The 14,173-nt window shown below is 36.9% G+C and overlaps 2 protein-coding genes across 8 annotated transcripts in view; both read left to right on the forward strand.

Annotated features, from left to right (window-relative positions):
- The first annotated feature begins 1,376 nt into the window (after positions 1-1,376).
- Positions 1,377-10,846, forward strand: clk4b (CDC-like kinase 4b). Of its 7 annotated transcripts, none has more exons than XM_052100301.1 (13): positions 1,377-1,452; positions 2,199-2,370; positions 3,278-3,497; positions 4,012-4,102; positions 4,408-4,474; positions 7,937-8,053; positions 8,213-8,379; positions 8,565-8,659; positions 8,742-8,871; positions 9,555-9,637; positions 9,713-9,792; positions 9,931-10,021; positions 10,524-10,846. In XM_052100301.1, the coding sequence occupies exons 2-13, from the start codon at positions 2,213-2,215 to the stop codon at positions 10,671-10,673; spliced, it is 1,449 nt and encodes a 482-aa protein (XP_051956261.1). In that variant the 5' UTR covers positions 1,377-1,452; positions 2,199-2,212; the 3' UTR covers positions 10,674-10,846. The 7 variants fall into 7 exon arrangements, with proteins under 7 accessions (XP_051956261.1, XP_051956262.1, XP_051956260.1 ...); XM_052100302.1 differs by having other exon boundaries at positions 1,379-1,453; positions 2,213-2,370; XM_052100300.1 differs by having other exon boundaries at positions 1,381-2,370.
- A 509-nt stretch (positions 10,847-11,355) lies between these two features.
- Positions 11,356-14,173, forward strand: part of LOC127625244 (collagen alpha-1(XXIII) chain) — a 124,460-nt gene continuing 121,642 nt past the window's right edge. Inside the window, exons 1-2 of the mRNA XM_052100406.1 lie at positions 11,356-11,907; positions 13,603-13,672. Coding sequence (XP_051956366.1) covers positions 11,638-11,907; positions 13,603-13,672 — 340 coding nt within the window. The 5' untranslated portion in view covers positions 11,356-11,637. The remainder of the gene's footprint in view (positions 11,908-13,602; positions 13,673-14,173) is intronic.

A 14,173-nucleotide genomic window follows, 5' to 3' on the forward strand; every position in this document is an offset into this window, starting at 1 on the left:
AATTTTACATCAAATATTTTATCTATAACAAAAATATGAGTTAAAATATGAGTTGGTAATAATATATTTACTGAAATTAAACTTTTAAATTGAAATCATTGATTAAATTAAGTGAATAACTCAACCCTGTCACAAAGTTTACAACCCCGAAACAATGACATATGTGACGGGGTTGAGTGTGATGGGGTTGAGTTTTTTTGCTCAAAATGGCCACTGCTCTTAATGTGGTGTAGAAGAGTGGGCCACATGGCAGCCAATGAAATAAGTATATTTTAGATTTTTATGGATTAAAATACAATTTTGAAAAGTCATCATTTTCCATCTTAATTGTATGTGATGGGGTTGAGTTGTTAAGCCTGACAGTACCCTCCCTGACTATAATACACCTCAAAAAATGAATAAAAAGGGTGATATCACTCACCTTCTTCTGCACCATGCTGTTGAAGAGAGCTGAATGATGCAACTTCCTGTGAATTATGTCACATATGGGTGGAGTCTAAATTATTATGGGCGGAGAATGGTTGGCGTGACGGGGTTGAGTTCAGACTGAGGGACGTAACTTTATAAGTTGTTTTTTATCAAATATTTTGCATTTTTTTTATTATTTTTCTTTTCAAAAGCAAAGAACACACATAAATACTTGCATTATTGCCAAAAATTATAGACACTGTGCACATTTTATTAATTATTTTCAAAGTACAAATTCAGCGAAGAACCTCAGGGACATGACAAAATGCTTGCTGTAAGACAGAAATAATATTTTTTTTTTAATGATAAAAATTATTTAAATGCAATAATTATTTGTATTCATTATAAAGGAGATACCAAAGTATTGTGAAAAGCTTTTAACATTTAATTTTGGTGAACCACCACTTTCAAAAATCTAGGGGACTGTAATATAACCGAATCCCAGGAATGACCCTTATAAAAATTAAATAAGGTGGTAAGTTTGGCTCCTACATATATATATATATATATATATATATATATATATATATATATATATATATATATATATCTTTTTTTTTTTTTTTAATTCAGCTTTGTGCTAGACAAAGAAAACCCATTCATGCATGTCCAAGTTGGTTTGGCTTGAAAATGTCATTTGCACGGAGAGTTTAATGGGTATTGTCGCGAATGTCAAATATAAAACTAAGTTTACCGCACTCTCTTAGTGGAGGATATCAAAGACAAACACTAGAATCCCTTAAAAACAGAACTGTATGTTTGTCTGAGAAAACTTGAACAGCTGCAAAATCTAAAAAGGGTTTTAAAAAGTGATCTCACGCTAACGTAAACAACGTCACAAGAAGACTTGTGTTTTGTTGCGTTTTCACCCACAGACCCCCGTAACCGGAAAAGAGCAACAAGGGTAAAGCGGAAGTCATAACAGTTGTGAAGCTCAGCGGAAAGCGCAGCGTCTTATTTCACGAGCTGAATATACGGGTGAAAGGTGAGTGTATTTTAAGTTTAAATATGTAACATAAAACTTTCTTTTACATGTTTTCATTTGCTCAAGGTGACAGTAAACTGTGGTGGGTGACATATAATGCATGTTTGTGTGGAAGCTAACCCACTACCCCCAAAAAACGCTTATGATTTAAAGCGTTGCGTTTTACATATTACCCGACTGTTTACATCTTTACGTAACTTTTATTGTGACAATTCTATATGCAATCAGAAAATCGGCCAGTCGGATTAGTAGGTTTGTTTATTTGAGACAGAAGGGCGGTGGCTAACTCGCTAGATCTTTGTTAACAGACGAATGTAAACAAACATTGAAAACTCGCGCGCCTCATGTGTACTGATGTGAGACTTTACAGACATCACCAGCACTCATTATCTCATCGGTACATCACCTGCACATTTATTGAAGAACATTGCGTTCAAGATTCTGGGATGAGTACTATGCCCAACCTTAATATAGAGATAACTAACCATAAATTGATATGTTCCCTGCAATTATGCAATGCAATATCCGTTAACACGTATTTACTGCATGGTATACTGTCCAACTCCGTTCTAACGTGTCAAAACAACTGTAAAGCTGCTGTGAGTTTGACATTTAATCAGATGTGAAGTAGAGAGCTGGCATCAACTCGGCTGTATTGAATTATACAGCTCAGCGGGTGTAGGGAATGTTCATGGATACTGTTTCCTTGTCGTAATTTTTATGACTTGGAGCTTTTTTCTATATTGGCTGTGTGGTGAGATGCTTCGATCTAAGCGTATGCGCTCGCCGAATGGCTGGATTGCGGAGTATAGCTGGGAGGAGAGAGTGGAGGTGCACAAAAGGCCGAGGTGCAGCTCCCGGAGCGGGGAAAGAGAGAGTCTGCTTGGACTGCATCATCACTACAAAACTTACGAGAGGTAAGTCAATCAAGAGTATTCATTCAATTTCAATGTGTGATATTACAATTTGGAGTGTGTGTTTCTGTTTGAATGCAGCTTGTTTGCTAGATTTGTTGTTGGATTAGAGGTCTGTCAACTTGTTTCATACATGACATACTCATGCTAGAGTCTAGCATGTTCTTGGATTCGGCGACCAGTGTTGCAACTACATTCAATGAAAAGTAGCTAAATCTTTAAAGGTTCAAGATTGGTCCGTATACTCTCACATTGTTGTTTTTAGGTTGTAGAAAATGTTACCAGCCGTTTGATTCGTTTTCATTTAACGCTCCAGGTATATTGAAATAAAATCTGAGACCTTGTAAATCTGCGATCTCCCACAACAGCAGGGACATTTATTTCCTAAAGCACAAGCCCTGCATAATGCATCACATAATCTTTAAATAATAGATCTTACAGCCTGTAAATGCTAATAATATAAGTCAAGAGAGCCTCCAGTTGCTGTACACATTTGTCAACCTATAGCATAGTGGCAGAATGTTCTGTTATTTGGAATACAAGTTGTTTAAATCACACACAAGGTTTTGCCATGCCATTAGCTCAGGCATCCTCCTCACTGATTTACTGCTGCTATGTTGACAGGTTAAAGCATCGCCTTCACTCATAACCTTTCTCTCTCAGAGCTTGTTTCTGTGGCGGTATCTAAGTATAGACTTGCTCCTGGACTCCTCTCTTTCGAGAAGACACTTGATGGATTCAGTACTCAGCAGATCACGATACAGTGTTCCTTATTCACTGGTGAAAGGGTTAATAAAGGGACCTATACATTTCACTGTCAAAGGCTTTGGACACATCTCCATTGTCTTTTTTTTTTTGGTGTGTGTGTGTGGATGTGTCTTCTTCATTGTCTGATTTTTATTTCTGACAGGTGTCACATAAGCACAAAGAGGCTGGAGTGCTGTGAGCGCAAGGCCAGAGAGGCCAGTCCGGAGCATGGTGATAATGGAGGCAAAATGGAGCAGGTCAAGGAGACCGAGAGGGAGAAGAATAGGTACCACTACAGCAAGTCGTCCGGACGCAGTGGGCGGAGTCGGCGCAGCAGTAGAGAACGCCAGCGATCATGCCATCGCAGCCCCTGCTCAGACTCGGTAAACAATTTCTCATTTTATTTCTGCTTGAAACAGTGTATTTGTCAATGCAACCACATTTATGTGTGCTGTCTTTGTAAAAAAGTAAATCTCCTCTGTCATGAATGTAGAAAGAGTAATAGTAATATATTTACCTTAGAAACCATCTGCTGTAAGTCTACAGCAGCATGGTCATGGTGTCATGAATTTGTGCTTCATTCACTTCATGCACAAATTAAGGGGCGTGACTTAGCTGTTCTTAAGTGCACTTCATTGTTTTTTTGTCTGAAAATGTGTTGCCATGTCTTTCTTCTGTAACACACACTATGGTGGCCCTGTGCCGTTGCTTGGCGATGAATTTGAAATTGCTGCTGCTGTGGCCTGGCGTGGGGTTTTGAACGGGTCCGAATCACTCCCTCCCCTTCATCAACCCCCATCGCTGAATGAATGAATGACGTGTACGGGCCTGATTCTGGTGTTTGATGGTGGTGATGATGGTGCTGGTGCCCATGAACATCCCTTCCCCCTCCTCCAGAGAAGTCATCACAGGAAAAGAACCAAGAGTATTGAGGATGATGAGGAGGGTCACCTGGTCTATCACAATGGAGACATGCTAAGAACAAGATGTATAGAACAAAACCTTTCTCTCTATAACTGTATGTTATGTGTCTATTTGTGGGAGAATTCAGGTTACACTTGGGGGTAAAATGGGGAACTTTGAAAACTTATAAATTTAACCATTATGAATTTACCTCTCATGTGTGAAACTTTAATTGAGATTTTAATTCTCAATGAATGTGATGAATAAAAAAAAAAAATGAAATTAACTTTTAACAATGTTTGAGTCGCCAGTAGTCCTATAAAATGTGCTTTTATTTGCATCCATATCATAAAGCATTACTTATGACTTCTTTTTTTATCACATTTATAGATGAGATTGTAAGCACCCTGGGTGAAGGAGCCTTTGGAAAAGTGGTGGAGTGCCTTGATCATTCAAAGTAAGCTGTCCAGAGTTAGTGAATTCTTTGTCTCTGTTGTGAGTTCATACCCCTTTAACAGTGGTGTAGTAGTGTCTGAAGAGGTGGGCATACTGTGAATTCATGAAGGACACACAAACAAATAATAAAATATATATATATTAGGGCTGTCGATCTAACATTCTTCAGTGTTGTCACGTGAAAAGATATAATCAAATATTTACAAAAGTGTGTGTGTGTGTGTATATATATATATATATATATATATATATATATATATATATATATATATATATATATATATATATATATATACACACACAATGCATGCACCCAGTCTTTAAAATTAATATATTTGCATTTATATACATTTTAGATTACATCTAAAATGTGAAAGATATAATTTTCCATTAAAAAACTGTTGTAATTATAGTCCCACAAGAGCTTGATGAATGTATATGAGGGTTTGTTTGAGGTGGTGTACAGTACACCTGTACATATGTATTTAAATTAATAGGTGTCATTAATGTTCCTTTCATTAGGCTACTATGAAAATTGCTAATCTGGAATGGTTTATGCTAATACTTAATAATTACTCTAATTAATACGCTTATACATACAGTTGATGTCAGAAATTTACATACACCTTAACCAAATTATTAAGGTGTATGTAATTTTTTCACAATTACAGACATGTAATTGTAGAAAACATTTCCTGTCTTAGGTCAGTTAGGATCAATACTTTATTGTAAAAATTTGAAATTTCTGAATAGTAGAGTATGATTTATTTCAGCTTTTATTTCTTTCATCACATTCCCAGTGGGTCAGAAATTTACATTCACTTTATTAGTATTTGGTAGCATTGCCTTAAAATTGTTTAACTTGGGTCAAAGTTTTGGGTAGTCTTCCACAAGCTTCTCACAATAAGTAGCTGGAATTTTGGCCCATTCCTCCAGACAGAACTGGTGTAACGGAGTCAGGTTTGTAGGCCTCCTTGCTCGTACACGTTTTTTCAGTTCTGCCCATACATTTTCTATCGGGTTGAAACCCATTCACACCTTTCATCGTAAAATGTGTTGCATAGTCATACAAAAAGCTATTTATTGTCTCTATAAACCAGAGTACAAAAGATAAAACTAAAGTTGATGTAATTTTGTTCAAATGTAATTGAAACTAATAACTAATTTTGAAATAGTAAAGCATGTGCTGCACACGAAAAACTGGGTTTTCCTGGGTCAAAAATGGTCTTTTGTCATTGAACGGGTGATTTTCTTTTTTTTAATTTTTTTTTTAAAACATAATTGCAATTCATATTTGAGATATGTAGTTGCATTTCATGTTTGTATTTATTTGATCATCTGAGCATCTACTGTAGAAACCTCTGAATTCAACAGGTGCTGTGGGAAGTCAAATCAACGTAACCTTATTTTTATAGGCCTAGTTATAATAATGAGTACACCACTTTACTATTTTGGGACTGTGCTTCTATAGTAAATATGTTTGTTTACTTCTCAATAACAGATATTTTTTCATTTTACCAAACTTTTAATGAAATGGGAATATCTGATGCCTAACCAGGCCAGTTTGTTTCCTAATTTCAAACATCATCAGAGCAGGAAATGTATTAAAATATTACACATGAGATTGTTAATATTTTATAAAGGTCCAGACATTTATTTTACATTGTACATGCCCTCTTGTTTACCATAGTTCTTTCATTTCGTTAAGTTCTTTCATTGTTTATTAGTTGCATTTGTAAAGGCATAATCACAAGAAAGACCTTGAATGGCTCCTCATTACAGTGGTTAGTTGAGTAGTTAGTCTTTCTTAAAAATACACTTTATTCGTTAAAAGTAATGGCCTAAACACATTTAGCATCACTTTTTAATACAATGTCCACAGTTGTAATGAAAATGATGTTATAGTTTACTGGCTAAATGTTAGCAAGGGTGTAGATGTGAAAAGTCTTGTAATCGATGTGAGTGCAGGTGTTTTCTCTTTCCCTCATAAGTGCTGTTCAAAATGTCAGTGCTGTAGCTGTTTGAAATGGTTGAATTGCTCCATGGCCCTTTAAAATAGAAAATACTCTTTGATTCAAATGGGTCACATACATTTTATTGTCTGCGCCATGATATTGAGAGAAGACCAGTTTAATGAGACAGTCATGTGATCCGCTCTGAACTATCATGTCAACCGGGCTCACATATCGAGGGTAGCCTGCACCTGCGTGCTTCAGAGATAAAGTAGGATAGAGCAGAGCACGTCTCAAATGTGATTCTCTGTGGATCGCACAACACTCATGTGAAACCAGTCTTTAAGCACCCTGCGCTCCTCACGTTCCAGATGAGAAGCATTTTAGTGCTTATAAAACAGCAAAAGCAGTATGAATTTGGATAACATAGAATTTGGTTCGGTGGCCGAAATCTAACATTTTTAAATGCAGAAAATACCCTTTTCTCACATTAACTGGATTAATACTTAAAATTAACAATAAGAAAACAAGCTGGCATGGCAACCATCTATCTTCAGAGAGTCTTGTCCTCAACAAACTCAACAGTGAAGCTGAAATGTATCAATCAGTTGCACAATTGACACTCGGTTGGGTTGGAAGCATGCTTCAAAATCTGATAATAATATTAATAATAATAATAATAATTCATTTTTTAACGGACTTCTCCTCCAATCCCACCGTCTCCCCATGCCTCCCCTGCAGTGCCGCCTCACACTTTGGGAACCACTGCCCTTGACTACACTACTGCCCTTTAAAGGGTTAGTTCACTCAAAAATAAAAATTATCTTATCATTTACTCACCATAATACCATTCCAGATGTGTAAGGCTTGCTTTCTTCTGCAGAACACAAATTAAGATTTTTAGAAGAATATCTCGGCTCTGTAGGTCCAAACAATGCAAGTGAATGGTGACCAAAACTTGAAAGCTCCAAGAAGCACACAAAATAATCCATATATCTCCAGTGGTTTAATCCATGTCTTCTGAAGTGATCCAATCAGTTTTGGGTGTGAACAAACCTAAATATAACTACTTTTTCACCATAAATCTTGATATCAGCAGTCTCCTTGGTGATCATGATTTAAAGCTAGATTGCAATTTCAAGGCAATCTAGCACGCCGTGCATTCGTCAAGCACTAGGCAGTGTAATAGAGTTTGAAATCATGATTGAGGTGAGAGATTGCAAGGGTAAGATGTAAAGAGAAATAATGTTGGTCTTCACTTAGATTACTTCAGAAGATTGGATTAAACCACTGGCGTTATTTTGATTGCTTTGATGTGCTTTTTTGAAGCTTCAAAGTTTTGGTCACATTTCACTTGCACTGCATGGACCTACAGAGCTGAGATATTCTAAAAATGTTCGCTTGTGTTCTGCAGAAGAAACTCATTCACATCTGGGATAGAAAGAGGGTGAGTAAATGGTTAATTTTTGGATGAACTATCCCGTTATCCTCTGTATGTGCTTTATTTGCAGAGGTGCAGCTAGAGTGGCACTGAAGATCATAAAAAATATTGAGCGCTATCGGGAGGCAGCCATGACAGAAGTAGATGTGCTTGAGCGGATAAACTCGCTTGATGGCGATAAGAGATTGTAAGTATCTGACTTAAGAGTAGAAACTGTTTTTGTTTTTCTATGGTTATTTGATTTTATGATTTGTCCTATTTCACAGCAAAATTTGGAAATAGACAAATCTTTTGGGATGAAGCTGACAAATAACCATCTACATATATATGTCTTTTGCTTTTTCAGTGCCTGTGTTCGGATGCTGGATTGGTTTGATCACCATGGTCACATCTGCATAGTGTTTGAGCTGCTGGGACTGAGCACATATGACTTTCTTAAAGAGAATGGATTCATGCCCTTCTCAGTGGACCAGATCAGATGCATGGCAGATCAGATCTTTAAAGCTGTACACTGTGAGTAAAGATGTGGTAATTACTACAAATGAAAATTAACAGTTGATAGTTGAATACTACCTCTGAAAAGGACATTTGGCACCAACCCAGCTTTATAATAATAATCATAATCATAATTAGAGTAAAATAATGGTAATAATATGCATAATGAGCTCAAGTGACAAACCATGGTTCTTTTCCATTAGTTTTGCATCAAAATAAACTGACGCACACTGACCTTAAGCCTGAAAATATTCTCTTTGTGAACTCCACGTATGACATGGAATATAACTACAAGATGGTGAGTTATCACATCATGAACTGTCACATGTCTGAATAATTACTTGTTGCAGTTATAAATTGTAACTACTATGATGTTACAGAGGCGAGATGAGAGGACCTTGAAGAGGTTGGATGTCAAAGTGGTAGACTTTGGTAATGCTACATATGACCACGAGCATCACACCTCTGTCGTGTCAACTCGCCACTACAGAGCCCCTGAAGTTATTTTAGGTGAGCTGCTTATTTTCTACCACCTCATGCCATTCCAGATGTGTATGACTTTCTTTCTTTTGCTGAACACAAACAAAGATTTTTAGAAGAAAATGTCCTAGAAGCACAAAAAGGCAGCATAAAAGTAATCCATATGACTCCAGTAGGTAAATCCATGTCTTCAGAAGCGATCCAATCAGTTTCGGGTGAGAACAGACCAAATGTAACCCCCTTTTTACTATAAATCTTGACATCAGCAGTCTCCTTGACGATCATGATTTCAAGCGCGATTACACTTCCTTGTGCCGTCTAGCGTTCTGCTCATGCATCGAGCTCTAGGATGTTTAATTGGGCTAGAAATCATGATCGTGTTGGTTCATCAAAACTGATAGGATTGCTTCAGAAGACAGATTAAAATACGAGTCATGTGGATTGCTTTTGTGCTGCCTTTGTTTGCTTTTTAGAGATTAAAGGTTTTGGTCACCATTCACTTGCTTTGTATGGTTTTACAGAGCTGAGATATTCTTAAAAAAATCTTCATTTGTGTTCAGCAGAAGAAAGTAAGTAATACACCTGAGAAAGCATGATGGTTGGCAAATGAGAGAATTTATTTTTTGGGTGTACTAACCCTTTAATGCTGTTGTTGCATGCACTGAAAGTGGTCATGTATTACTAATTAACAATGCAAAATGCTCTGTTGGCAGAACTGGGCTGGAACCACTCATGTGATGTGTGGAGTTTGGGCTGTATTCTGATTGAGTTCTATCTAGGATTAACATTGTTTCAGGTAGGAAGTTTCCCTAGGAACATCATAACATGATTTTAAATGAAGTATACTTACTGAAACTCCTTCCTCTTTCAGACTCATGACAGTAAGGAGCATCTTGCCATGATGGAGAGGGTTCTAGGCCCCATACCTACTCACTTACTCCAGAAAACCAGGTGCAGTTGCTTAAAAATATGAGTTGCTAATTTTAAATGCATTTTATTTATTATGCAAAAAATATATGATGTTTTTTGATGGAGGCTAAATGATCTATGAGAGAGAGAGACTGATAGTTGATTATGGTTAATTGTTAGGAAGCAACGGTACGTGCATCATGATAAACTGGACTGGGATGAACTCGGCTCGGCTGGGAGATACGTGAGGAAACACTGTAAACCTCTAAGGGTAAGGACCACTGTATACTGTACTATGTTATAGTCTTATGGCTACTACTCCCTATGAAGTCATATGTCTACTATATGCTGAAGCACAGATTCCCAAGATTTTAATTACATTGAGCTGATTTTAATGATCTCCGTAAAAAAAAAAAAAGTGCTTTAGTCCTGGAAGCCAGTTTGTATAATATATGTTGCCTCAGAGTTGTTTTTGATTTCTTGTCCTGATTTTATGCACAAAATCTTAAAGATTTAGGAAGGAAAACACAGGGCAGCAAGATTTTTCAGAATTAATGGTTGTTTTTCTCTTGATAAATTCCATTGATCTTTTTAATTTCTTTTCTTTAATCACTCTGTGTTTGTTATCCATAAATTATAAGTCTTCTGGATTTCTTCTGGACATCTGTTGATGTTATTTAATTGGAACTATTTGTAGTGAATTTGAAAATGTGTCATATTTGTGTTTTGATTAACTAGTTTGAAACATAATTGACACTCTGCTCCTTGCTCAGCAATACATGTCCTCTAAAACCCCCGAGCACGAGCTGTTGTTTGACCTGCTTCAGAAGATGATGGAGTATGACTCATTGAAACGGATCACCCTGGAACAAGCCATCGGACATCCTTTCTTCAACCCGTTAAGAAAAATTAGGAGAAATTGACTTTGAAGGGGACACTTGAACATTACTGCTCCCAGGGAGACCTAATGCTGACTGTATCAGTCAGCTTAAAGACTGCCTACTTCATGTCCTCTGTCTGTGTTTTTATTGTCTGTTTGAATATACAGCCCAAATTCCTGTTTATTTTTTGGTAAAATAAACTTGAATGCTTTGAATGCACACCGTTTGTGTCTTGTGTTTGTCAAATGGGATTTTGTGATATGTTATTTTGTCATTCTCTAGCTTATTGATGATAGTGATATGACCTTAGGTCAAGACAACCATACAGTTTTATTTTGTCATCTTGTGTTAGCAACAGAAACGCGATCGATAATATAACTTCTATCCTGCAGATGGCACCACAGGGCTGTTCTAATCAAGGACTTTAATGACGCGGTAGTAGATCTACAGTTATTCATTGATTTTCAATGTCATTTTTGGAAACACCTATGAACATAATGTGGAACTCATGACGATTGAAGTAAAACCGTTCAACTGTCCTGGCAGTTACTCTGTGACGATGAAATTCGTGCAATGAACTACCTAATAAATGATCATTCACATTTATATAGTAATTATTATCCTTAGCCGAAAGAAGAGTTCTTGCAATTGCTGCAATTTACATTTCAGAAATAGTTTTTACAGTATATTAAACTCAATTAATCATTTACATTGTTCTGTTGGCGTGCGTTCAGTGGGGAAATGGAACTGACTGAACTCTCTATATGAGATGCTCTTATGAAGGCAACAATGTAACCTGTTGTGGCGAGACAGAGGCGCGCGACCGTCAGCTTGTCTCGTGCAGTACATTTTTAACAGCACGCGCTCTGTAAGTGCGCGCCACATCGTTGCGTCTCCTGTCAACTGCTGTATCTCAGAAGCCTTTTCTGAAACGAAGGTCTTACCTGCGTCTCAAAAGAAGATTAAAGCAAGGAAAACATTTAAGAAGATAATCATAAAGTCGAAGATGGTTTCTGGAGTAAAAGACGTGTTAAAGGCATCAGCAAGAGGTGGACATCACAAATCCCAAATGATTCATTGCTTGACAACTCTAGTATGTTTTTTGTTTTCCGTGTTTTCGGTGGCCGTATGTCTGTTTATGAACGTGAAAACTTCTCAAATTGAGCGTAAAATGAAGCTTCTTGAGATGGAGCGACTGTCGGTTATTCAACCTGTGCACGCGACTTTGGATTCGAACGCGACTCTTTGGGATGCGATAGAAAAACTTGTGCAAGAGGTAAGTTCACAAGAAACTTAAACACTTCAAATCAGGTTTTATAAATATATATGAACACATAAGACAATCTATTTGGTCACATTTGGCTTGAAAGTTTTCTCCACGTATTTGTCAAACAATTACTGTCACTGGAACTGGAATAAATAAATAAAATAAAGCTGGTTTTTATTTTTTTTATTTAGTCAGTATGTGATCAAATTATCTGTTAAGTAGCAAACACGTTAATTGTAAGTCTTTTACTGGTGCGAAAATATAGACCGTTCAGTGTTAAACATGAGCGAACAAAAAATTAAAGCAAAGCCATTAAAACACTAAACTACTATAATATGCATTTGAAGTCAGAAGTTTACATACACCTTAACCAAATACATTTAAACTCAGTTTTTCACAATTCCTGACATTTAATTGTAGAAAACATTTCCTGTCTTAGGTCAGTCAGGATCAATATTTTAGTTTAAGAATGTGAAATGTCAAAATAATAGTAAAGAGTATGATTTATTTCAGCTTTTATTTCTTTAATCACATTCCCAGTAGGTCAGAATTTTACATTCACTTTATTAGTATTTGGTAGCGTTGCCTTTCATTTGTTTAACTTGTGTCAAACGTTTTGGGGAGCTTTCCACAAGCTTCTCACATTATGTTGCTGGAATTTTGGCCCATTCCTCCAGACATAACTGGTGTAACGGAGTCAGGTTTGTAGGCCTCCTTGCTCGTACACGTTTTTTCAGTTCTGCCCACGGATTGAGGGTAAGGGCTTTGTGATGCCCACTCCAATACCTTGACTTTGTTGTCCTTAAGCCATTTTGCCAAAACTTTGGAGGTATGCTTGGGGTTATTGTCCATTTGGAAGATCCATTTGTGACGAGCTTTAACTTCATGGCTGATGTCTTGAGATGTTGCTTCAATATATCCACATAATTTTCCTTCCTCATGATTCCATCTATTTTGTGAAGTACACCAGTCACTCCTGCAACAAAGCACCCCCACAACGTGATGCTGCCACCCCAGTGCTTCACGGTTATGATGGTGTTCTTTGGCTTGCAAGCCAAAAAAGTGGCTTCTTCCTTGCTGAACAGCCTTTCAGGTTATGCCAATATAGGACTCGTTTACTGTGGATATAGGTACTTGTCTACCTGTTTCCTCCAGCACACAGAATGTGTCTCCTTCCAGAGTGGTAAGATGAACGCATGGTCCCATGGTGTTTATACTTGCATACTATTGTTTGTGCAGATGAACCATGGTACCAGACTTGTGGAGGTCCACAATTATTTTTCTTAGCTGATTTCTTTTGATTTTCCCTTGATTTCATGCAAAAAGACAATGAGTTTGAAGGTAAGCCTTAAAATACTTCCACTGACACACCACCAATTAAGTCCAATTAGACTAATTGGCTAATTGTTTAAGGCTTGGAATTATCCAAGCTGCTTAAAGGTACAGTTAACTTAGTGTATGTAAACTTCCGACCCACTGGAACTGTAATAGTCAATTAAACAATCTGTCTGTATAAACAATTGTTGGAAAAAGTACTTGTGTCATGCACAAAGTAGATGGCTTAAATGATTTGCCCAAACTATAGTTTGCTAATTTGAAATCGGTGGAGCGGTTAAAAAATTGTTTTAATGACTTCAACCTAAGTGTATGTAAATTTCTGGCTTCAACTGTAAATAATAAAAAAATATATTTATTTTTTAACAGAGACTTAAAGAGGGAGTGTCAAAAATTCGCATGGCGCGAGAAGTGACGCAAGAGTGCTCGTGCCCTCCAGGTTTGTTTTTCTGCATTATTCTGAAATTATTTCTACTTAAATATTGTTCCCTTTAAATTTCAACTGAGGCTGCATTATTCTATTTTTTATTTCAAAAAGTGAACCGTGCAGTGGATGCATTAGTGCAAGTGATTTGAAGTATGTGATGTTGGTATGAATGTTTAGCTCAATGAAGTCTTCATGAAAGTCTTCCCACATAAAGTGTTTTGTGTGTGCTAATGGTTTAGTGGGGTTTTATGGAGGGTTGTTTGAAAAAAGCTCTTGGTCAGGTAGAATTTCTTCAGCATCTTTGCATCTTGTCCTCCTTGTGATCTGGATCAGTGATTCATTCTTAAGACTGACATATCATCAACATGACCACGTGCAGAACCACAGTTTATATTCTCCATGCTGAATTAAATAACTCTAAGTTATAAAGATGACAGTGCCACTGTTCTGTCCACAGAGATCAGTAGAGGGCAAAGATTTATTGTGTCAGGTCAGCTACAAGACATTAAAATT

The sequence above is a fragment of the Xyrauchen texanus genome, chromosome 31 (assembly GCF_025860055.1).
Source record: "Xyrauchen texanus isolate HMW12.3.18 chromosome 31, RBS_HiC_50CHRs, whole genome shotgun sequence".
NCBI classification, from domain to species: domain Eukaryota; kingdom Metazoa; phylum Chordata; class Actinopteri; order Cypriniformes; family Catostomidae; genus Xyrauchen; species Xyrauchen texanus.

What these genes read in the sequence shown, in the direction of transcription:
- clk4b (XM_052100300.1), top strand. Translation starts at nt 2,174, where the DNA reads ATGACTTGGAGCTTTTTTCTATATTGGCTGTGTGGTGAGATGCTTCGA. An exon ending in TGGAATATAACTACAAGATG is followed by an intron (nt 8,660 to 8,741) that starts GTGAGTTATCAC and finishes ATGATGTTACAG; the next exon opens with AGGCGAGATGAGAGGACCTT. An exon ending in CACTTACTCCAGAAAACCAG is followed by an intron (nt 9,793 to 9,930) that starts GTGCAGTTGCTT and finishes GTTAATTGTTAG; the next exon opens with GAAGCAACGGTACGTGCATC.